This window comes from Brassica napus, chromosome C4 (genome assembly GCF_020379485.1).
Source record: "Brassica napus cultivar Da-Ae chromosome C4, Da-Ae, whole genome shotgun sequence".
Classification (NCBI taxonomy): domain Eukaryota; kingdom Viridiplantae; phylum Streptophyta; class Magnoliopsida; order Brassicales; family Brassicaceae; genus Brassica; species Brassica napus.
In genome coordinates this window covers 30,270,063-30,294,369 of record NC_063447.1, presented here as the reverse complement: position 1 = coordinate 30,294,369, position 24,307 = coordinate 30,270,063, and the positions used below count along the sequence as shown (strand labels likewise).

The following is a 24,307-nucleotide window of genomic DNA, read 5'->3' as shown; positions in this document are numbered from 1 at the left end:
TTTTTGAAATTTGACATTTATATTAATTTTATTATATTATTTTATATATATAATATATATTGCATAGAACTTAAATGTTGTTTTAGATATAATATTACTAAATATCCTCAAAAATATATTAAGTGTTAAGAAAATATAAAAATAATTCCATTATGAATATAAAACAAACAATATAATAATAGGTTCTTACTTATATAAATATGTATACATATAAATTATTAATTTATAATTTTAATGGGACCATATATTTACATATAATTTTCTAAAAAATGTTATCTTATTATTTTATCGATTTGTGTCAAATTTTGAACCGACCCAAGTTGGGACCAGCGAAATTTATTAATTTATAGAGATTATTAATTTATCGAGTATTAATTTATAGAGGTTCTATTGTATATGTATATATATGCATATAACATATCGAATTAGATATATGTTCCTAAAAATATTGGTATTTATGATTTGCTTCCTTTTTTGGATATTGTATTTTAGGATTTGATTTGTTTCGTAGAGTGACGGATATCCAGATTTTTTGGTTCAAATCAAAATGGATAACGAATCTTATCAAAAATTTATGAATATTTGGCTCAACTTTATCCGTAAACAATAAAAATAATATATATATAGTTTGGCTTTTGATTCGTTATCTATTTTTATTCGAACCGAAAATTCCAGAGTTTTATTGGAACTATGTATGTCAGTTTTATATTAAAAAAAAAGTAAAGTACATAGTGTGAACACATTTATGAATATAGTATGAACGCGTTAGCATATTTATTATCAAATCATTGTGAGACTGCCACATGTCTATTATATTGTGAATGCATTTATTACAATGCTTATCTTTTAATATATAAGGGAGTCATTTTTATTTACAAAAGAATAATTAATTTCTATGTATACACATATGCCAAAAAAGGAAACACAATACGTAAATCAAAATTTCTAAGGTCAAAAGGAAATAAAAATAAAGTAGTCAAGAAAATAAACTACTTAATATGACTAAACATTAATTCCTTCGTGTCTTCATAAGCTCCATTTTTTTATTTTTTAATATCTCCCATTGTCTCAACATTAAAACTCTCTCGCTTTAGTTTTTCTCTCATCTTCTTTGATTGAAAAGCCATGAAGAGACACTCATCATCATTGTCATCATCATCACCTGATGCAAAAATCAGAAAGCTACATCATCCTTTCATTGATGGTGATTGTATCAGCGAACTCCCAGACGATCTATTACGAATGATCCTTTCAAAATTGTCCACTGAAGAAGCTGTGATGACAATTCTTTTATCACCACTATGGATGGATTTGTGGAAATGGAGACCTCATTTCGTCTTGGATATGAAAAGGATCTTGGATAAAACTCCCACCAGACTTTGGGACAAAGTTTCCGCTCAGTTGGCTAGTTCAATGGACAAGGTTCATTCATTTTTTTCTTCTACTCACTTCTCTTCTTTTCAATTTCATTTCAATCATTTTGTAAAGATTTGTATTTAATATAATACGTAAAATAGGTCGCCCAATAAACTGATGTTTGGATAGATGATAATACCTTACGGATTTGTAGTAAAAATGTTATAGTGAATCAAATCTATGAAGTTATATGCGATAAATACTATACCTTTTAAATACATTATTCAGCATTTTGTAAGATTATTACAGTAAATTACACGGAAAATTATAAAATAAAAGCGGTATTTTGTGTCAATAATATTGAAATTTTTAGAAATCAACTTTCATTTTCATAAAAAAAAAAATTGTTTTGTTGCTATAAATTTTCACAATCTAAATTTATATTATGATTTTACTAGTATGATAAATATTTTTAGTTAAAATCAAAACTATGGATAAAAATGAAATTTGATTAAAACTATACATTTCTTAGGACAAAAATGATCTTAAAACAACAATTTCTAAAAATATGATCAATGGGTTTGAAAGAGAGTAAAGTGTAGTGAGTTAGAATCTAGAAACAGTGATGTGTTGCATTTACGATCCCCACAGAATAAATACACATACACTTAAACAAAATCTATGCACAAACATGCTCTAAATTTTATAAATAGGTTTTAATAGACAAGTTCTATTGCATGCATGCAGATGTTTGTACATATATAGCATATGAAATTTATACCTGTACCATTTTAAAAAAAAATTAGAATCATTTAATTTTTTGGTTTCTGAAGACGTTCAGAAAACACCGCGGCAACCTGGAGAGCTGCACTATCACATCGCGATGTAATGATGTTACACTTCAAAATTGGATCCGACGTGCGACTCGTGTGAAACACACTAAAGATCTCACGCTAAACTATATACATGGTCATAAGAGACGTTACAGAGGAACACATACGGTCGACATGCTCCCAGAAATATTTTCGCATCCTAGCCTCACTTCACTGTCACTTAGTGGATACACTCTACTAAGAAGACGTGCCTTCATTAACTGTGGGAATCTTAAGACCCTCAAGCTTTTGAACATGTTCCTCTTTCGGGTTAGTACCCTTAGGCGCGTTTTGGCAGCTTGCTCCTCCCTCGAGGTGATTGTGTTGGAAATCGTTTTCTTAAGCGGGCTTGGTGTGTTGAAGATTGGGAACAAAAATTTGAAGTTCTTGCAAGTGACTTTCCCTGACTATGTTGAGAGGATTGAAGTGAACGCACCCTGTCTAGATGTTCTAGACATCAGGGATATCAAATGTGAGAGCAAGAATAACTTCATCCTCACTGCTCCTAACATCCAGTTTGACAGAAACTATTGGGTTTCTAGGTGTGTTTATCGTCCTCACATTAGCTATAGTGTATCAGAACTTGTTCAGGTACACATTTATATTTTTTACATTAAGATGATATTTTATTACTCAAATTTGAATTGGTTTTAGAAACCAGACCTGGAAAACAACTAATAAAAAACAAATCACAAACTTGTGTGGATATAATATATATATATATAATTTGACATGTATGATGTATATATGAATCATAGGAGACAAAACACATTTGGTATGAGCTCCTGGTGAGTGACTTTCATGGTATGCCAAGGCATGGAACTTTATCGGTGAGTGTAGACATAACTAATCCTAAAGAAGTGAAGATATTGAAGGAACTTTTGCTTATGTGGACTACTTACAAAATGATAGAGCTTGAGATTTTGTTCAAGGTATACATTCATATCATGGTTGAATTCTCGTTACTTGGATAATGTTTTTATCATTTCTCTAACTCATTTATCATAATTTCATTTTAGACCAACAATGCTTCTAGAGAAGAAGAAGGTGAATGTTTTAGTGACGGCATAGCACACGGGAAGTTGTGGGAGAATGCAACACCGTTCCCTAACGCAGATTTTCGCGTTTATAAAGTGTGGATGTATAACTTCGATGGTTCGAGTAAGGAGGAGTTTGCGTTTGCCTCACGTTTTGTGATGCAAAAGACTGTGATGATGAAGATGATGATCGAGACCTCATCGTATCCACCGATGAAGAAGTTAGAGGTAGAAGCAGCTGTGGCAAAGCTAATGGAACTTCCTAAAGGTAATGAAGAGCTTAGTATTGAATGCTTCTGATGAGAGTTTGTTTCTAGTCTATATATTGCTAGTATAAACTATTTACTAGTCTTGCTCAAAAAAAGAAAAACTATTTACTAGTCTTTTCTTTATTAATGTAAGGATTGTTTGGTTTTGGATTTTTTTTATTATTGTTTTGAGAACTTATGTTGATGTTTGAGGTTTACTTTGTCTTAATATGAATATTATCTGATTTGTTTTATTGTTCTTTTCTTTTGGTTAATGGCTTAACGCTTTCTCAAAACGGAATTGTGTTAAACATAGTTTCTTTTAGGTACTATATGAAAATTAAATTGTGACTATAAATCTTAGAGATTTATATTAGGTTCTGTTTTAATCTTGAAAACAAGCTGTTTAAGAAGGTGATAATATATTTAAGAAGATTAACAAATATGTAACCAACAATGCTAAGGTGTAATCCCCTCCATCGTCAGAAGTGCATCATCCTTCAAGCTAGTAGATTTTTGGATCCTTCAAATTGTCATTTCTAGGGTCTCACTGTATCCTACGTATTGTTGTTTTACATGAGGATGAAATGATGAAGATCAAAGTCATCTTCTTCATCAGCATTACTGGGAATCAAAGTCTGGCTTAGAAGGGTATTCAAGTCCCTGAAGCTCCGGCATTCTCCTCAGGTCTTCTTCTGAGTATCCTGGAATGAACCAGTACCTCTTATCCATTCCAAATACCTAAAGGGAGAAAAAGGCAACAGCTTAGAAACATGCAACCGGTATATATTCTTCAGAAGAATATCAACTCAGGTCTTTAGCTTAACTAACCTGTTCAAAGTTTTTCTTTCTACCGAGGTCATACCGCCATTTTCCACTTGTTTTCTTCTCATATGCCTGCTCACAACTCAACACCGAGAAAGCTCGATGAGAAAAGAGACAAGGGATGTACAGAGACTCTACAGGTTCATTTGTAGAGGAGGAGTTACCTCTATAGTAGTGGTATTGCCAGCTACCAAAGAAATGTGCATGATTAAGAAACCCATCACACTCAAAGCAAATGCCAAGTTCAAAACTGTTGCTCATGATGGTAGCAAACAAAGGTGAGGTTGATAAATAGATTAAAACTAAATACCATATAAGCATAAGGAATACATCCCAACATACCAAATGAAAGAAAAGTAGTAGCAAGAGTTCCAGGTGTTCCAGGTATCTCTTCATCACTAAAGAAGGCTATGAAGTGCGGCATAAGAACCAAAGTCACAAGCGTCGTCTCTAAAAATGTGTAGAACTGCATTTTTAACACAGAAAAAGTTTTGACAAGATGAAGATATTATAAATAGTATTATAAGTCCAGGAAAAAAAAAAAAAACTTACCAAGAAAAGAAGGAAGTACTTATAATTCAATGCTCCTACGCAGTTAACAACCCAAACGCAATGGTGATCCATCTTCAACACACACCTACCACCTATATACATCCCCAATGTTAAACACAATCAAGACTCTCTCTATATATGCTCAGGTAAAGAAGAGAGAGAGACAACTTACAAACAGAACAGTGATGGCAACGGGAAGGTTTAGGTTGGTTGCACTTTCTACAGAATCTAACTCTCAGGTTTGAATTATCAAACTCAAGACTGTTCAACGGATCAGATTCGCCTCTCTCTTCGTCACTAGCTGGTCTCCAATTAGGAGGGACAACACCAGGATCAGTAAGCACAACTGAGAAGTAGCTCCATAGAAGCATCGCCAGCTGCATCAAATTGAAAAACAAAAAACACCACTTTCTTTAGCTAAAAAGACAGAACAACAAGACTAGTTCACATCTTAAAGAACCAAGCTTTGTTGTCCGAATTGACTTAAAGTACAAAGCTTTACCAATCTTGGCTTACAAGGAAATGGAAGAGGAGAAGGATGGTGAGAGCAGTAAAGGAATCAAACCCTCCTTGAGAGAGAGCTGGTCCGTAGTTAGTCAAAACGACGGCGTAGTAGGTGACACCGACAACGCCGAGGACTAAGAGGATCATGATTGATCCGAGGCCTCGTAAGGCTGTACAGAACTTGAACACGTTCCACGCCATTGCGGTTCCAGATCTATGCATTAGTCTAACAACACCAGTTGATCTATTACAGTATCTTAGAGATTAAAAATTAAACCTTTTTCAGATTTTAAGGAGACTCTGTTTGGTTCAGAGTATTAAAGGTTTATACTTTGTTTAAGGAATAGGATGAGAGTGATGATTCAAAGATGCAGACCCCATGGAGGAAGAATGGGTCTATGTGAATTGAAGAAGATGGAGCCTCAAGATTGAGACTTTTTCTTCTTTTGTTTTCTGCTTTTGGAGCTGAGAACATCATTATACCAAAGGTTGCTTAAATTTTTTTTAGTATAAATAAAAAGGAAAAAAATTAAAAAAAATGTACTAATCACGGATCGCCACGTGTTGATGGAGCCCACGAAAAAAAATTCGATATTTATTTTGTATGCGAAAAGAACGACGCTTGTGTTTTTGGTAGGGCCCAAACCATAAGCAATTCTTTTCTTAGAGCGATAAAGATGCTCAAAGCTAACTAAAGATTTGTAATTTAACGTCTTTGAGTTAATCAGGATCCAGAAGAAAATTATAAAATTGGAAAATATAAAAAAAGAAATCGCCCACTTTGGGGCTCGAACCCACGACCTTGTTGTTAAGAGCCTTGCGCTCTAGAGCTAGACGGGCTTGTTGTTCTCAAACACTCACCCCCAATCAAGTTTTGTTACTCTTCTTAACTTACCACTTCGAAGGGTCAAGAAGAGAGAACTCATGAGCTTCTGAGGATCGGCTCTATGTCCTGCGACAAACAACTGTGCTCCACCGCGGTAGCTAACCAAGACGGTTGTGTTCATAAATGAGAGAACTAGAATTTGTTATTGTTAACAACATAAGGAAACAGTTTTGAACTTCAAACACAGTTGATGATATTGATAACCGAAGGAGCTTTGAGGTGCGAATAAGAAAAAACGACAAGTAACAAAGGCGTGTTCCCACCCAACACACTCATATGCGCTGAAAGTCGCTTAGTCTTTCCTTAAGTCCATGACTTCGGTCTTGATGCCATCGGCCTTGAGAATCATGATCTCAAGCTTGTCTCCCTATTAAAAAAGCAAAGCACAAGACAAGTCAGCCATAGGTGAGAGTCATTCATCACAACTAGGGAAGGAAACTTACAGTGTAGATATCTCTCTCAGTGGCAGATGCGAAAACAGTCTTCACCAAGTCAACTGCTTCAGGTTCCGAAAGGGGAGTGATAGCATCCTACACAAGCAGAAGACTAAAAATAAACAGCTGCAATGATTCTATTATGTGCATAGATTGCTTGAAGGCCCCAAGCACAACAAACAAACCTGGGCAGGAAGCAGAAGAGGACTCGGGCTCTTGAGCTGATTGTCAAGAAACGGCATGATCAGAGTCGATCCAGAACCTTGAGCACTGTATCCAACCTTCTCATACGAACCAACAGCGTCGTACGTGAAGACACACCCTTTACCATTCTCGTCAAGCCCTCCGAGAACATTAAACGCATAGTAAGGAAAAAACCGCTTGAAGTAAAGCGTGTTGGAGAGAAGCTGGGCCATAGCAGGACAGCTCATGTGCTTGTTATGCTGATGCTGATAAACCTATAGCAGAGAAAAAGAGAACACTTTAATATAAATGCAAGGGAGAAACTTTTCAAACAGAAGTGATGTATTGAAAACAAATCTCTCACCAAGTGCCTTGATGTAAGTACTTTCTGCAGAGCTTTCACATCAGCTTGAAAGCCAGAGGAAGAGAGCACAGCTTTGTCTGCTCTGGAAAGAGATTTAAAAGAGAGCAACTTTGCATACTCAATAAACAAAAAAAAAAATGATATTTTGCAAGAAACCCATAAACAATTACATGATGAAACCCACAAAATCCAGATCTACGAATCATCGATTGCAACCTTTTCTACAGAAACCCTAAATCCCCTAACCTACTGATTCCAGTAACAAAGAAGGGTTACTTACAGTTTATGGATTTTGGAGTAATCGCGAGTGAGAATGCTGTAACCGGTAGACATCCGAGTATCGGCGGCGATAACGCAGTAGTCGGATCCAGCTATGGCCACACATGTTCTGATCAAAAACACACATGAGTAAATCGCGATTGCAAACGCTCAATCGCAATTACAAAACGCTCAATTAGACGAAGTGCGTTACCCTCCATTGTTATCGTAAGGAGACCAGTTCGCGTGCTGCTTCGTCATGGAGAGTTAGTTACCTGTCTTCGGAAAAAGGAGTCCTTTGTTAACAAAGAGGAACAGAGACTGGAATTTGCACAAGAGGGACGAGATTCGAGGGCTGAGAAGAGCTCTCTCACTCTGCCTTTGTAAACACGAAAGGAGACGAAGACTGAAGACGGGCTTAAAATATAATATGGGCCTTTTAATATGGGTCCATGAGTTTAGAATTTAAACTTTTAGGTTTCAAGGTTGGTAATTGGATTTAAGTATTTAACGAAAAAATCTTCAAACTAATTTTATTTAATTAATTAAATCCTACAAGATCATAATTACCATTATTATCTGTAAATTTTTAATTTAGAGATTTCTAAATTAAGTAAACATAATTGAGGAGTTATCATTAAAATCTAAAAAATCAAAAAAGTTCAAAATTCTATAATATTATATAAAAATTATCTAAAGATTTACCTGTGATAAAATTACTAAAATATTAAAAATATAAAAAAAACAAGAAAATATAATAAAAATTATATCTTATCTAATAAAAATGTAATAATAAATCTTTAGATAATGTTTATCATATTTTATGGATTATATATTTTTATTTTACACATATATAATGTTTATGTTAAAAACACATCAAACTCATCTATTTACAAAAAAAAAAATGCTAATTTTGAAAATTTAAGTTACTAATATTTAGATAATATTATAAAATTTTGATTTTTTTTTTGATTTTTTATATTTTTAATGGTAAAACCCTTCAATTGTATTTACTTAATGTAGAAACCCATAAACTAAAGATTTACCGGTAGTCTTGGTAATTATGACATGTTAGGGTTTAATTCATTAAATAAAGCTAGTTTGAAGATTTTTTTCATTAAATACTTAGTTTGGGGGTTTTTGCCCACAAAATAAACTTAATTGAGAGGTTTTAACGCTAAAAATTCTTTATAATTTAAAGTTCAGGGTTTAGTGTTTACCGTTTATAGTTTAGGGATTAGTGTTGAGAAATTAAAGTTTAGAGCTTAAGTTTTATGGTTTATGGTTTTCAACTCATTCACCCTATATTTGCAAAAAGAGAAAAATCAGAAAATAATCAATGAGAAAGCAGATAATTTCGAAGTGTCAACTAGGTTTGGGCGTTTGGTATCCTATTGAGCTCGGTTCGGTTGATTTAAATTTTTGGCACTATGCTCATAAATATTATTTGAGTTTTACTAATTTTTGGATTAAGTTTGATTCAGTTTATTCTGAATTTATTTCCGTTTTGTTTATAACCAAGGTCTAAAATTCAAAAAATCTATTAAAAAATAATAAAACCTACTAAAAATATTTAAAATATATAAATTATTCAAAAATATTACTTAACAAATATTTAAACTAACTAAAAAACATTCAAAATCTTGTATTGTAAAATAAAAACTATACAAATCTCTGAAATATCTAAGTAAAAAATTAATAAATTTAACTAGTTTCAGATGTTTTGGATTATCCAGAACCCAAAATGAATTAGTTCTTAAGCCTATTTTTTTTAATGGTTCGAGGTTTAGTTGAAAACACCCATGCCTAATGAAAACAACGAGAATATAGTTAACAAAGCAGATAGACTAATACTACTATTTTCTAAATAATATTTCTCTCTTAACCTCTTATTACAATCGACTAATCTCTTTTAGGGTTTTTGCTTTAGTTGTCATCATCATCAAAGGCAGCAAAACGGTTTTGTATAATCAAATCCTGAGCTGTTCCAGATGTTGAGTTGTTGACATCTTCACTTTTGCTATTGAGGAAATTGTCTCATTAATTTCCTCTGTGAAGGTTGAAGACGACTGGTGAACTTGTGTGTTTGCAGGCTGCGTTATGGTGTTGGTCCCGTGCTGTGAAGTTTCTTGTAGGCTTCTGCTAATACTTCGCTTGTTGCTGTTTGCTATGGAAACATCCAAACGGTCCATGAAGGCTTGCATGCTTGGGGCTAGTGGTAAAGGGCCTCTTCCGGCTGATATACTTGACCAAAGCTATTTCTCTTTTGATTCAGTACGTAGCTGTTCTTCAAATCCATCAGGTTGTGCTATGAGAAAATGGTAACTTCCCTCATTACAACTCAAAGCATGAGTAGTGAAGATGAACTCCCCGTGTCCCGACATGTCTCCCAGGATTAGCATCAAATTCTTATTGTCATGGGACTGTCAACAGCGCAGCAAAGAGCGTCCACCAAAATCATCACAAGCTTATAATTTTGATCTCCTGAAACAATAAATATACCAGATCTGGATCCGCGCAACCGCGCGGATGAAATTTTCAATTATTTTTCATAGACATTTTGTATTTATTTTGTATATTATAATCACATATATTCAAATGTGTATATGGATTTTTCAAACATAAGTATGTGGTTCCATTTCTTTGTTTTTTCATCAATTAACAATTTCAAATTTAACATGTATTTGTATCTTCTTTTATGTATTTTAGTTTGTTGAATTAGTGTTTGACTATTTTGAAATGTGGTTTAGTAAAATAAATAATTATTTTCATTTAAAAATATTGTAACATCAAAAATAAAATTATATTGTCTTAAGTTATAATTATAAAGTAATTAATTAAACATTTAGTATTATTTATTTTCCAAAAAATGAATTATCAAATATTAAACAAATAAAATTTACATACATTTAATAAATTACATATGAAGGTATACTATTAAATAAAAATTTCAAAATCTATATTTATTCTAAATATTTAAAATTAAAATGATGTTCGTAATAGTAAAAATAATCTTATTAAAAGTATAGTATATATTTTTTAATTAATAGTGTAGATAATTTAAATGTGACAATTTTTACTGATCAATATTATACTCAGCCCAATGGATTCACTAATCTATTCTATTATTTATTTAAGCCCAATACACAATTAACTTAAGCTCAAAATAAAAAGCTATTAGAATTTTTTTTCCGGAAAAAGATAGCAACGTGTTCTAATCCTAACAACTAACAAAGTCTCAATTATGTCGATCTCATATCTCGATTTTATCTTTCTCTTTCTCTTTAACCTAACTCCCATTGCATCAACCATAAAACTAAACCCGCAATAGGCGTCTATTGTCATAGACCAATTATGTAACAAGTTTTAGTCTCAATATTCTTGTTACATTGGTCTTCACTCTGAACACATATATCCTGCGAAATAGCATATATTCATTGCTATGCGATCAATTCCTGGAAACAGAGATGAGTTTTTTTTGTTTTGAAAAGATAGTATAGGTATACTTTATAATTTGAATACAAATGGTTTGTTTTCTAGGACCTAGGTTAGTTTTATTTGATAAGATTTGATTGGTTTATCAAATCTCTGTAACATGTAAGCCGCCTGTAATTAATTTATATTAAATGTAGGATATTATGAAAAAAGTTTTTATGGTTATCTATATAGTAGTGTTTGAGATCTTCGTTGAAATCGGATATGTATATATTGTGAGAATATATTGAATGAGTTGTTTTGATATTCAAAATTAACATACGATATTTGCTGATTTTTATCCACAAAAAATTAGGAAAACAGGTGAGCAGTTTAAGAAAACTCAAAATATGGTATATAAATTTAGAATATTCTTCTTTTAAACCCTCAAGTAGTAATAAGATATAGTATGGATTAGTTTAAACCCGCGAGCTGTTTATGAGATTTTTATTTAAATTAAGTGAATATTATGTAGATATTCTTGTTGCAACCGATTTATGGATTTGAAAATTCTTGTTACATTTGTCTTAAAGATAGGAGTTTGAATCTGAAACAGTTCGATGAATATGTGATCATATATGTATATAATGTGTAAGAAGAAATCGCAAACTAAAACTTGCCGGTTTAATATTTCTTTACATGTGAAATGGTTCAAGGGTATGTGTAAGAGGTGGATCATCACTTGATCATACATATATATATAACATGTAAGTGAATAAAATAGAGGTTCAATGTTAAACATGCACAGAGGTTTTATGTTTGATTTCAGGTCGAGTCTAGTGTATTTTTAAAATAACAAACAACTCACATTTACAACTCTAGAACTATACGTTAACGTTTTAGTCTAAGTCACTGTTTGTTAATGATTTATGTTTACGGCTGAGCATTAGAAATATACGATGATGTAATGGTTTGATAATGATTTACAATAATTAAAGAAGAAAATATTGGTTTGTAAACCGAACCGTAATTGTAGGCTTGTATAGAAATTTTATGGAATGATATAATAAGGCATATTATTAGTAATGAATAAATGATAATTGATTTCTAGTGATGATCCATTTTTTAAAAAATACACATGAATCAAAGTTGTGACTTCTGTTTTAATATATAAGACTACATACAGACCTGCGCTGTGCGCGGATATGGTTCTGCTAAATCTTTTTTTAAAATATTTAGTAGTATATTATATTTATATAATATTTTAATGTTACTGACTTGTAAATAATAAGTTTTAAAAATATATTGAATTGTGATGTTGTTACAACATATATTGTACATGGTGTTTTTTTGTGTGCAGAAATTTTTAATATTGTACATAGTGTTTTTTTTTGTTATATATGTTCTTTAAAATATATTTATATGTTATTTAAAATCTATTATTAACATAATTGGAAAAAATATTTTTCGGGTCCGTACTGTTAAGATATAGTTTACTATGTTTTAAAAATATATGGTCAATTTAAATTAACTGAGATTAGATTTATTTTAATATTAATTATAATTTTAAACAAAAAAGCCTGATTTTGTTTATCTCATTAAACTCAACATAGATGTTTTTATTCACCTCTTTAAATGGAAAGAAGTCTGAACTTTGTCTCATAAATGGGTCAACCTGAAGTCCAACATTTAAAACCACGCAACATATATGTTTTATGGGCATTATTTTGTTTCTTATATTTTACACGTTATGACCCATTAAGTTTTCAAAAATTATATTTGTTGTTACAGAAATGGCCCATTAGCTAAAAATGTATTAGATTGATCGAAAGGTAAATTAAGCCCACACCTTTTTTCGGGGAAGGAAACCACTTTTAACGTTTTCTTGAAAAATCAACAACTTTTTTTCTTTGCTTCTCCGTCGGTGGTTCTCAGTTCGACAAAATAATCTTTTCTATAATCATCAACAGAAATTCTTTAAAAGTATATCAAATCCAGAATAAACACCGTTCAGTCAATCACCAAACTCAATCGATAACTGAATTCTCGGTAAGTTTTTATAATTTTCTGATTGTAAACGATCCGGGTTAACGATCAGGGTTTCGTTATCTAAATATCTGGTTCTTACTCATATTGATAGATCTCTTAGATCTAGCTCTAGATCGATCATCAATATTATCTTCTTACTCAGTTTTTGTTTCTATTAATTTGTCTTGCTCGCGGTAAGCTGACAGAGGAACTTGGTATTTTATTAGGTAATTGGCAAGGATTGTTTAAACGATGGATCTTTAAAAAGACAAAAGCAGAGTAGAAGACAAACTTGACAGATATTTAAAAAAGTTAAGTCTGACCTGAGATATAATCATATTACATATGTTCACATCAACACAGTTTTTATTTATTCTCTTGTTGATCTTTTGCTATGTTTGTGTTTCTATTATTTCCTTGTTCTTATTTTTTTTTGTCATTTCATCTCATATATTGATAGGTCATTGATAAGGGTTGTATGCCATAGAAACAGGAAAATACAGCATTGGAACTATTCACAAAACAAACTACAGAAACAAAGGTTAGTACTATATTAAATTTTATTTTATTCGAAAAATCGTGAACTGAACTTGTAGAATCATCCTAGGATTTTCAAATTTAGGATTGTACAATTACTTAGATGATAAACTATATAAACTGACTTGTTTGTAGATGAACGTACTTGATCTTGCATATCTGTTTTTGGGTTGCTGATTAACTGTTCTATGTTTTGTTGAATTTTATTAGATACATCGTTAGTTTAATTTTAGATGGCAAACTGTTGTTTCTTTTGGATCAAAACATGATGATCAATACATGTTTGGTTTGATTTCATACCTCTATTAGTAAGATAGAATAAAATATAATAGATTGAGTCTCCCTAACCGATAGAACAAAGAATTTATTTAGTACAAAATCGGAAGTGACTTTGAAAACTTGAAAGAAAATGTAGTACAACAAAAAACACAACCAAAACACCAATTTCAGTCTGCAAAGTACTAAAACAGAAAACAAATTCGCAGCAAGACACTCACATCAGTCATCTATGGTTTCCAGATTAGTAAAAACCTCTTTGAAAACAACATTAGTAGTTTTCTTTTGCGGCTTTCCTTCTTTATCCACAATCAAGATTTTCAAACCTTTCTTTGAAGTAACCCTTGAAATAGCAACATATAGTTGGCCGTGAGAAAAAACTGGTCTAGGAAGGAATAATCCCACTTCAGACAATGATTGTCCTTGACTCTTGTTGATTGTTATTGCAAAAGCCACAACTAAAGGCAATTGTCTTCTGCGCATCTTGAAAGGAAGTCTTTTATCTGTAGGCTCGATCAACAATCTAGGAATATAAACGTCTTTACCAACCTTGTCACCAGTTAAGATTCTAGCTTCCACCATGAAATCCATAAGTTGTGTAATTTCCAATCTTGTTCCATTCATTAAACCTTCATTAGGATTAATGTTCCTAAGCAACATAACAGGACAACCAACCTTCAATCTTAGATTATGATTTGGTAGCCCAGAAACTTTAATACTGTTTAGAAAGTCGGAACTGAGAGCTTCATTACTGACCGAGGCAGTATCAGATGGATCTATACTGTCAGATGAGATATAAATCATTTCTTCACCTGATGGGAAATAACCAAATTTTATAAAAGAGTCAGTGTCAATAAAATAACGAAAATATATATAGTAAAAAAACACTTAATTACCTTCGAGTTTAGATAACATATGATCATTAATCATATTAACATCCTCATTAGTTGGACATAAAATTGCTCTCTCTTTGAAAAACTTAGGATCTTTCATCCCTCTCAATGAATCAGTGTCTCCATAAATGGTCAGACTTATAGTCTCAATAGGATCGTTAGGGTCCATAATTAGAAACTCTTCTGGAATTTCAATTAATGCCTCCCCATCATTAGGCTCTGATACTTTCCCATCACCAACAGCCAAAATCCACTCAGAAAATTCTTTCAGATCTTTTGCCTCATCATATGTGAGATTGTTTGAACACAGTCTCATGTTCTTAGTAAGCTTCAGAACCTTGCAATGTTCCCAGAGATATGATGAGTTCATGGAAGCCAGAACAATCTCAGCCCTACAACCTCCTGTAATAACAGGAAGTACTTGTCGAAAATCACCTCCAAACACAATTACTTTTCCACCAAAAGGCTTTTTATATGGATTGTCCATTAGATCATTTAAACTTCTGTCTAAGGATTCAAAGCAATGCCGGCTCATCATTGGTGCTTCATCCCATATAATTAGAGACGCTTCCTTTATCAAATTAGCTTTATCTGATCCGGGAGTCAGTGAACATGTAGTGAATTCATCTGGATTAATGGGTATGCTAAAACGGGAATGAGCAGTTCTGCCACCTGGTAACAACAGGGAAGCAATTCCGGATGATGCAGTATTAAGAACTATATCTCCCTTGCACCTCAAAGCAGCTGATAGAAGTTTCCAAAGAAAGGTTTTTCCTGTGCCACCAAACCCGTAAACAAAGAACATTCCACCTCTATCTTCAACAACAGCACTAATGATCTCATCATAGATTTTTCTTTGCTCATCAGTCATCTTTGAAAAATCTATATCATGAGTGGCTTGCAAGTCTTCCATATCATAACTTAGCTCATCCAATATCAAGACATTTTCAATCGATTTGGCATTGGCAGGAAGCTTTGGCATAGACTCATATAGTGAAAGTGAACTCCCATTTCTTTTCATAAGCTTCTCAATCTCTATTAGAGCATACAACTTCTTGTCATTGTCAGTCAATTTAAGTCCTGCCAATTCACGAAATGAACTCTCATGTGAAGCTGTAAATTCTAATAAAACAAAAGTCTCACATAATAAATAGCTGATTATTAGAACAATCAACAAACAACAATTTGACAAAAACGTAGATACAATAGGGGAATTTGATAGAAGAAGTTAGTAGTGTACCTGGCCTATTGAAACGATGTCTACGATTATACTCGATATCTTCAGATAAGAGTTCCCAAGATTTTTCTCAAACCACCTCTGGTTGAGAAAGACTGTTCGACAGAAGCATTAGAACAAATAGATCACGAACAACTGCTGCAGAACTATCATAGCTACACCTTATCAAATCATCTATGTACTCCTGGTCATCATCCAATATTCCCCGAGCATAACATGTTTCTTTATACCTCTCATAAACCACATCATTATATGTTTTAATATCCTGATAGCTAGTAGGACCTTTGACATAGTTCAACAAAACTCTCAAATAATAAGAGCTTTCCTGCTTCCTTGGGGCATAATTAATTCTTCCAACACTGAAACCTTGTTTCCTTCTATTGAACTTCTTCTGACTCTTCGAATATGTATAATAGTTGGGAATCTGAATATATGTAAGAGTCCGAGCAAAAGCATCAACCTTACACAGCTCAAACCATGCCAAGAACATTGTGTTTTCGATGAGCTTACGACTGACGACGTCCTTAACTTTATCCTTCCCTTTGAAGATAATGGTCTGTTTCCCTGGAAGATGAAATGACAACTTCTCAACCGCAGTAGATCTGTAATGTATTGGAAACTTAAAAATTCTCCATGATCCTTCACAAGTTGAAACATATCTACATTGATCAGAACAATATAAGTTAGAATATAAGATTGAAATAAATACTACATACTGAAAATAAAATATTTATGGATCAGTTAATAAACTACCTGCAATCAAAGAAATCCTTTATTTTATTCTTTTTAATCTCCACAGTTTCTTTCAATATGTTACCACCAGTCTCTATGGCAGAGTTTCCTAACGTCGAGTTAGCTGCTACTGAGTTCGCTGCAACTGAGCTCGCTGCGGCCGAGGTCGCTGTAGCTGAGTTCCCTACAGACGAATTTGGTGCTGTTTGATTCGTAACATCTGGCCCTGTTGATTCAACTACCACAGTTACACGGCCAGCTCCTTTATTAATGTATTTAAATAAATACTTAATAGAACCAACTTGGTTGCACCACTCTACATTAATGTGTGCTCGGTACCGAAGAGAGAGTTTCTTGTTATAAGGGATGACCCATCTGTTGTCACATTTCAAACCATTCTTCTCAACATAACTGTTAGATTGCTCACGTCTTCTGTAAACAGGAAATCCATCTTTTTTTCACTCTAGTATTATCAGCAAAGGGTTTAGGAAAACTTTTCGAGCACTGTCCATTTTCCATGCACGGTGAATTCCTATTAGCAGCTCCACACGGACCATGAATCATCATATCCTTAACAACATCGTAGAGATCTGGATCAAGTGACTTATCAGGAATCTCAGCCGATATGATTTTATCGATGTCTTCTGTTTTTGGAAATTTGGATGAAGGATGCATAAAAAGCAGTATGTGAGCATGTGGCAAACCTCTCTTCTGAAACTCAACAGTATACATAGCTGAAATATATAAAAAAACAGTTGACATTATTGTAAGAAAACGACCAAGTCAGTATAGAAATAATAAGAAATATTTTAAACTACGGTTGAGTCAAAACAAAACTTACATGAAGCTGTCTTCCCCAATATATTCTTCTTTGTCAAATCATGCATCAAAGAATCGAGTTTCATCTTAAACATCCGACATATAACATCTGGTCTGTCATCTGAATTCAGGCCTCTCTTTTTCAGAAATCTCGTAAGTTCTGGCCATTTTGGATTGCATGTAAAGGTGATGAAAAGGTCTGGAAAACCAAAATGTCTACAAATGGCCATAGCATTTAAGTACATATTCTTCATGTATCTTGGACCCCTTGTGAAAGTAGCTGGTAGAACAAATTGCTGACCTTGTTCATTCATGTCCGACTGTCCAGCATTTTCAGACTCCTTGATAGAGTCGTAACTATCTGAACGCAAGCATGTCTGGTTGAGCTGCAAATACCTAAGTCTGTTGGCTTCGATAGTCGTATATGCATCAACTATGAATTGTTGAAATAACCTTCTCGAATATAGAAGAACATGCGATTCATTTTCTCGCTCTTGCATCCGGAAAGCAAAAAACTGTCTCATACAGATAGTATCTTTTTTTAGTTTCTTCGACGCTTCTGTGACACCCTTTTTAATGTCAATCCTGAATCCATCCTCACCATACACAAATAGCAGAGGATACTGTAGTGCTAAATAGGAAATATGAATCTCATCGATCCTTGTAAGTCTACCAGACTTATGATGTAGAACAATATCCCAATTATCCATTCCTAAATTAAAATCTCCAGGAATCAATGCAGCAACCTCAGATGCAGTTGGCATATTATATGTCCGACCATCTCTGTCACTTCTACTTACGATTCGCATATGGAAAGTCTTTTCCGGATTCATTCGAAATCTATCTCTTGCTGATCGAAACTGCTTAACATATGGATTAACAGCATTCAACATCATCATTATAGGCTGAATAATTTCTTTCTTCAACCCATCTATCGCACTCTCTGTCTGAGCATTTTTCCCATTTCTGAAAAACAGTAAAGTAGATATAATAAGTTTACATAACACGTTATTAGTAATGTTTAAGCACTTATATGCAAAATTAAATTACTTACCTCAAAGCATTAGATCTGTTTTGAAGTTCATTCTCTGTGTCAACAATGTAAAGCTGTCCAAACTTGGCATAATTTCCTTCAGGTGGGGTTAAACTTCCCATCAGATGATAATTCTCACCATGAAGCACCAACATTTGTGGTCCTCGTCCCTTTCTAACAGACTTATCTACTTTACCACCAAGTGAAGTGAATGAAAAAACCATATTATATGATCTGGTATTTTTTTGGAAATGTTTGCTCAGCTTATCATTTCCTGTAAGAAGCTTCATTAGAACATCAGAGGATTTCTTTAATAATGGCAACTGGACCTGACCTTGCATGCAACAGAATGTAAATATAGGTTTTTTTCTAGATTTGGTCTTATTTATGCGCTCCCCAAACCACATGATAGCTCCACAATGAACACAGGTGTAAGTTGGGTCACCTTCATCAACATAATCTGCTTTATAAGAATGTTTATAGGTTAGAAAAACATTGTCTACATAGAAACCATCTCTTGACAAATTTTAGCTTACCATATTCAGATGATGACACTGCTTTCACTTTTGGCTTCACTGGTTTTTTCACCTCAGAGAAGTTTTTCTTAAATAAAGCTGCTAGAAAGCTAACTCTCTCTGTTTGATCTTCTTTCAGTGGTTCTTGTACAATAGACTGTTCGTCATCTGAAATTTCAGTATCCGAACTTTCCTGACTACTACACTCGACTTCTAGATCATCACACTCATCTATGGATCGCAGTAAATCTGTAAAACATACAATAGATAAAAGTATCCAACGTATGAATTTAGTTAGGGACGAAACAACATAAAGTTCAAATCATTCTCTGGATGAAAAACGGTTTACCTTCATTCTTTGGATCATCTATAGAACAATCATGATCTATATAAGATGTGTTTGAAATTCCTGAATCAAATGTAGTATGACTGGTGGATGTCATAGGTATTTTTGTATTTGGTGTGTTTTCTCTTTGAAATGTGCCTTGACTTGAACATGATCCTCTTATTATACTTGAGATGGGAGCATTATATTAGTATATTATATAATGAACAAAAAATTAATCAGCTACCATTGTAGTCTCTGCTATTATCAGTAAATTAGGATATATAACAGACCTTGATCTCTTCGACTCTTTTTTGTGTCATTAGGGTTCTCATTATTTTTTTTGTCAAAACAAACTACACCAAATAAGATTAGAGATATTAGCTGAATGTGAGGAAACCTGGTATATAAACAATGGTCAATAGAGAATATAAAACACCTCGTTTGTTTGTAGGATTTGACACTGAAACTTGCGTTTTAAACCTTGATGAAACGTTATTATTGGTAATATCACTCATTAATCTTCGAAAAACTGTACTCAAAGGGACATCTTTTCTTTGAGAATGATCTATTCTCTGTTTTGAAATAGATTGGGAACGCAGCCGATGACCATCATCCTCAAAGCGAGGTTGATGCTTTCTTTTCATCCTGTTCATAGAAGGGCTATGTTAGCAGAAACTCTTCGTATTAAAGACAGCATATGGAAAATACACGGTTTGTTCTCAGTTACATGCACTGGAACTGAGGAGTAGTATAATCACCTTTAAAACAGAGTTGCTAGGTATAAAATTGTTCAATGAATTCTCAGAGTCATTCTGTTGCTAATAAGAATTTAATGGCGTCTTTGTTTATACATTGAAACTTTCTAATTTGTAGTATAGGCGGGATTATGAAAATAATTGAAAAGAGAATTAATTAAGTTAAGATTATTTACATATGAAATATTGTATAAAATCTTTTTAGATCACATGAATATCTAAATGTAGATTAGTTGTAGGTTATATCTTCACGGATACGTTTAATATCTTTAGTTGTTCAAAGTAATAATTGTAATTGATTATAACATATATTCGTTTGAGTTACTTTTTTGAGTACTACAACTTATTTCTTTATATAATTATATGAAGTATTCTAATAACTTAATTTTGTTTAGGATGCAAATATGGATTTATCAAACAATCTACATTAGCTGATTTACTAAAGGGAGTTCAACAACAGCTTATTAAAGTAAGTATATTTGTTTTTAAATTTCTGTATGCTCATATATTTAGTCAAGTGCGTTTTGTGAAAACTTATTTAAAGATTTATAAGTTTAAACATGTATTCATTTTCCTGATAGTCAGTTTGATAGGTTAGATTCACAAAACACATCTAGTCTTAATTAAAAATCTTCTTTATTGATAAAAACCAAACAATACGACATATGGAAATAAACCAGATAATAGAAAATTCAAAAAAACATAGTTTCTGAAAATAAAACGATTATTAAAAGCAAAAAAAAACACGCAGCATCTCAGTTTTCTCCACTTCTACTTCTTTTCCTGCTTCATTATCTTTGAGCATTGTTTCTTAGAGGTAGAAGAAAGATCATCAATCTCACATTCTCCCTTTCGTTTTGATAGTGGAGTTGACGACAAACATGTGTTCTCTTCACTTTCCATGCTGACCAAAGAGACCTTGAAAATAATAGAATAAAATTTTAATGAATACACATATAAACATGAATAATAAAATATCTAATTAGGAAGAATAATGATAATTTGAGTAGACCTGTCCTGAGGAACGGTCAGATAAAGCTCTGTTAGTCAATGTATCATCAGTATTCTCATCATCCGAGTGAGTTATGATCTCATCAGCAGACCATGTTTTCCCAATGTTAAATATATCAGCTCCATAGTCAACATTGTCTTTGCTCACATAGACACCAAATTTGAAAGTTTTTCCAATAAGCTCGTTAATAGCATCAGGCAAGTCTTCAGGATCTTCAACCTAAATAAAAACAAACACCTACTATATTAAAAACGACTATATGTATGTAATATACAACAATTAAATGGAAAATTTTACATACCTCTTCTAGAGAACCATCTAAGAGCACTTCAGCACTCACTCCCAAAATTGGTTCAGCAATAGTATCAAGCAGCATCACCTTAGTTTCACCAGTGTCATCCTTTATAAGTAGATGGAGTTTGAACCTTGAAAATTTTAAAATTGGTAAGTTATATGAGTCAGATACATATATCTATACAATTAAGATCAAAAAACATACTGAGGTGCAACATTGGTTACAGACTGATGGCATGAATCACAATACCATAGATGTTTCACAGGAACCACATCCCTTTTGGTAATGTCGGTAACCTTTTTGAAGTGGCACTTAACACAACCAAAATAAAACCAAGCCCAGTCTGTGTCAATTGCATAAATTGTGCCCTTAACAATGCAGTTTTCAGTCTACAAAAATAACATTAGTTTTAGAATATAGGTAGATTGTAACAGTATATACCTTAGATATACTAAAAACTTACATCAGTCGCCATAATGATATCCAGAATTGATCTCTCAGGATAAATAGACCATTTATCAGGTTGGCGTTTGCTTCCTTTATGTTTTGCAAGCTCATGACTACCAGTTGTGAAAGCAAGCTCGTTCTTAGGCAACCTGAATAATTAACCATACGGTTAGAGAGATCATGTATATTTAATGAGTAGATATAAAATAGTTGGTATGTGATTAGAATTAAACGTACACTTGTAGATAGTCTTGGACATCAAATCTCCGATAGTGGAAGAATCAAAAGCATTTGTAATTTGAACTTGTCCTGCAACAAAGCATAAAAATCTATTAAGTGAATCAAAAGCATAACAAAGTAAAAAAAATTCTTAATCGTTTAGTCAAATTCTTACCCTTGTAAACATTGATTTTAGCAAATCTCAGTAAACAGAGAAAATTCTTATTGACTTGAGCAACTTTGTATGCATATAGCATAAGTTCAGCAAACCGGCCCCAAAGACAACATGCTATTTGGTGATCCCTGAAATATACATTAGAAGATTAACACATTAAAAAACACGATTTGATTACATATGAAAAGTATATTTGCAAAAGGTAATCTATAACTTACTCTGTATCTGTCAAGGTAAACTCAAGCTTCTCTGTTTCTTTACCTTGCACAGGCACAACCTGGATATCTCCGATATCAATTGGTTGACCAATAACATCTACAAACATATTATTAAAAAATAAGAAGATTATTAATCAGAAACCGTAGCATATTTGTGAATAAGAAAACTCTAAAAATTTACCAATCAAAAAATTAGAATCAAGACTTCCGTTCATGATTTCTGTGAAAGATGTTAATGACAGAAAATTATCCTCATCTTTGAGGGTGGAATTGGTGACGTTGGAGTTGCTGAGGATCGACATTTTGTACTTATGACTCGTCGGTCGGTACTTTCCGGCAGCTGCGGTTAGTGAGAAATTCTCAATGAACCTCCATTGTCCAAGCTGAAGTTTCTTAACACGAGCAAAGAAGAGTCTCTTGCAGGTACAATGAATCTTAACTCCCTACATTGACATTTGATATAAGGATCAGTTTAGACGCCCATTTTAAACATGTACAGAAATTAACTAATAGATAAACTTACTGTTTTATCTGCGAGAATGAACTGAAGAGAATCTCCACCAGAATAAGATGAATGTTGTGTCAATGAATGCAGGACTTTAACTTCGACCTTCCAAGATGTTTTGTATGGTTTGACATCATTGAGCAAAGTGATAGTCGGGTCTGAGGTAATCATAGCCATATGAGTGTATGTTTTTTTTTGCGGATGTAGGAGGTATTAGTTGATCGTCCTAGTATTTATAGTGATGTGCTAAACCTTTAGGTTTAATGATAGCGTGCTGAAGATTTGATTCGATTTCCATATAGTTAAATTCGATAGGATATTCTGATTACCATATTCTGTTGGAGTTGTTATATGAATTTAAGATCTAAAAGATTATGAACGTAGATGGATAGTGGAGTAAAAACGTAGTAGAAAAAGAAGGGAGGAAATCTTGTTAGGCAAAAAGAAATATCTATTTTCAATTTCGCAAAATAGCGTTAAAGATATACTATATTAAGTTGTTATTGATTATTGATAACTTGGTGTGCACATCAAGACAGTTTAGATTTGATGAAAATAGTATATACGAATTTAAAATAAAATAAAATGCATGTAATTTTGAAATTTTTATGTATTTCGAAAAAGCAACTTTGAGAAACTTATATTTTTAAGTTTGGCACACATGAAATTATGTGATTGAAGTTTATATATGATTGAAGTTTATTTAACACATTGTGTTCATAATGGCAGCTATCTCTAAGTGTAATTCGTTTGTTATACTTATAATAGAGTACATAGTTGGATTAGTCTAATTGTATATAACACTTATTCACGATTTAAATTAAATCATATGGTTATATTGGTTTACATTTAATAGAGTAGATGGTGGGTTCACGATTTAAAATAAATCGTATGTTATATTGGTTTACCTTTAATAGAGTTAGATGTTGGGTTAATAGATGTCGTCGGTTTAATAGGAGATAAAAGCGTGTGATATATCTAATAATAATAATGTAATTAACTTGTTATGGTCCATAAATTAAGTAGCTTCCTAACAAACTTCAAACAGGCCAAAACTTAAATGAGAACTTTTATGGTAGATAAATTTAGGACTCTATTTTAATAGAGTAGATATATTCAAATGTGTATATGGATTTTTTCAAACATAAGTATGTGATTCGATTTCTTTGTTTTTTCATCAATTAACAATTTCAAATTTAACATGTATTTGTATTCTCTTTTATGTATTTTAGTTTGTTGAATTAGTGTTTGACTATTTTGAAATGTGGTTTAGTAAAATAAATAATTACTTTCATTTTAAAAATATTGTAACATCAAAAATAAAATTATATTGTCTTAAGTTATAATTAT

At 32.6% G+C, this 24,307-nt stretch overlaps 3 protein-coding genes and 1 non-coding gene across 9 annotated transcripts; 2 read left to right on the top strand and 2 right to left on the bottom strand.

Moving 5' to 3' along the window:
- Nucleotides 1-667: 667 nt before the first annotated feature.
- On the top strand, nucleotides 668-3,637 carry LOC106405466 (F-box protein At3g60790-like). Its single transcript, XM_013846002.2, has 4 exons — nucleotides 668-1,422; nucleotides 2,190-2,819; nucleotides 2,987-3,160; nucleotides 3,248-3,637. Exons 1-4 carry the CDS (start codon nucleotides 1,126-1,128, stop codon nucleotides 3,563-3,565), a joined length of 1,419 nt encoding a protein of 472 aa, XP_013701456.2. The 5' UTR covers nucleotides 668-1,125; the 3' UTR covers nucleotides 3,566-3,637.
- Nucleotides 3,638-3,814: 177 nt separating this feature from the next.
- LOC106402797 (probable protein S-acyltransferase 14) lies at nucleotides 3,815-5,925 on the bottom strand. Its single transcript, XM_013843587.3, has 7 exons — nucleotides 5,407-5,925; nucleotides 5,063-5,267; nucleotides 4,891-4,982; nucleotides 4,681-4,804; nucleotides 4,503-4,588; nucleotides 4,345-4,410; nucleotides 3,815-4,254 (listed from the first exon to the last, which is right to left on the bottom strand). Exons 1-7 carry the CDS (start codon nucleotides 5,614-5,616, stop codon nucleotides 4,135-4,137), a joined length of 903 nt encoding a protein of 300 aa, XP_013699041.1. The 5' UTR covers nucleotides 5,617-5,925; the 3' UTR covers nucleotides 3,815-4,134.
- A 450-nt stretch (nucleotides 5,926-6,375) lies between these two features.
- Nucleotides 6,376-7,941, bottom strand: LOC106406879 (proteasome subunit beta type-1). Its single transcript, XM_013847621.3, has 6 exons — nucleotides 7,734-7,941; nucleotides 7,542-7,649; nucleotides 7,262-7,343; nucleotides 6,900-7,172; nucleotides 6,724-6,810; nucleotides 6,376-6,647 (listed from the first exon to the last, which is right to left on the bottom strand). The coding sequence occupies exons 1-6, from the start codon at nucleotides 7,778-7,780 to the stop codon at nucleotides 6,573-6,575; spliced, it is 672 nt and encodes a 223-aa protein (XP_013703075.1). The 5' UTR covers nucleotides 7,781-7,941; the 3' UTR covers nucleotides 6,376-6,572.
- Nucleotides 7,942-11,689: 3,748 nt separating this feature from the next.
- Nucleotides 11,690-23,340, top strand: LOC106402979. 6 transcript variants are annotated; one of them, XR_007322021.1, is made up of 7 exons: nucleotides 12,663-12,982; nucleotides 13,189-13,502; nucleotides 19,783-19,832; nucleotides 19,918-20,042; nucleotides 20,482-20,555; nucleotides 22,695-22,875; nucleotides 23,048-23,340. It is a non-coding gene; the product is annotated as an uncharacterized LOC106402979 (transcript). The 6 variants fall into 6 exon arrangements; XR_007322019.1 differs by lacking the exon at nucleotides 19,783-19,832 and having other exon boundaries at nucleotides 12,662-12,982; nucleotides 19,918-20,109; XR_007322016.1 differs by lacking the exon at nucleotides 19,783-19,832 and having other exon boundaries at nucleotides 12,671-12,982.
- Nucleotides 23,341-24,307: the final 967 nt, after the last annotated feature.

What these genes read in the sequence shown, in the direction of transcription:
- LOC106402797 (XM_013843587.3), bottom strand. Translation starts at nt 5,616, where the DNA reads ATGCATAGATCTGGAACCGCAATGGCGTGGAACGTGTTCAAGTTCTGT. An exon ending in TACTACTTTTCTTTCATTTG is followed by an intron (nt 4,589 to 4,680) that starts GTATGTTGGGAT and finishes CATGAGCAACAG; the next exon opens with TTTTGAACTTGGCATTTGCT. An exon ending in GCAATACCACTACTATAGAG is followed by an intron (nt 4,411 to 4,502) that starts GTAACTCCTCCT and finishes AGTTGTGAGCAG; the next exon opens with GCATATGAGAAGAAAACAAG.
- LOC106405466 (XM_013846002.2), top strand. Translation starts at nt 1,126, where the DNA reads ATGAAGAGACACTCATCATCATTGTCATCATCATCACCTGATGCAAAA. An exon ending in TGGCTAGTTCAATGGACAAG is followed by an intron (nt 1,423 to 2,189) that starts GTTCATTCATTT and finishes TGGTTTCTGAAG; the next exon opens with ACGTTCAGAAAACACCGCGG. An exon ending in AGCTTGAGATTTTGTTCAAG is followed by an intron (nt 3,161 to 3,247) that starts GTATACATTCAT and finishes ATTTCATTTTAG; the next exon opens with ACCAACAATGCTTCTAGAGA.
- LOC106406879 (XM_013847621.3), bottom strand. Translation starts at nt 7,780, where the DNA reads ATGACGAAGCAGCACGCGAACTGGTCTCCTTACGATAACAATGGAGG. An exon ending in CCTTACGATAACAATGGAGG is followed by an intron (nt 7,650 to 7,733) that starts GTAACGCACTTC and finishes GTTTTTGATCAG; the next exon opens with AACATGTGTGGCCATAGCTG. An exon ending in CTCTTCTGCTTCCTGCCCAG is followed by an intron (nt 6,811 to 6,899) that starts GTTTGTTTGTTG and finishes CTGCTTGTGTAG; the next exon opens with GATGCTATCACTCCCCTTTC.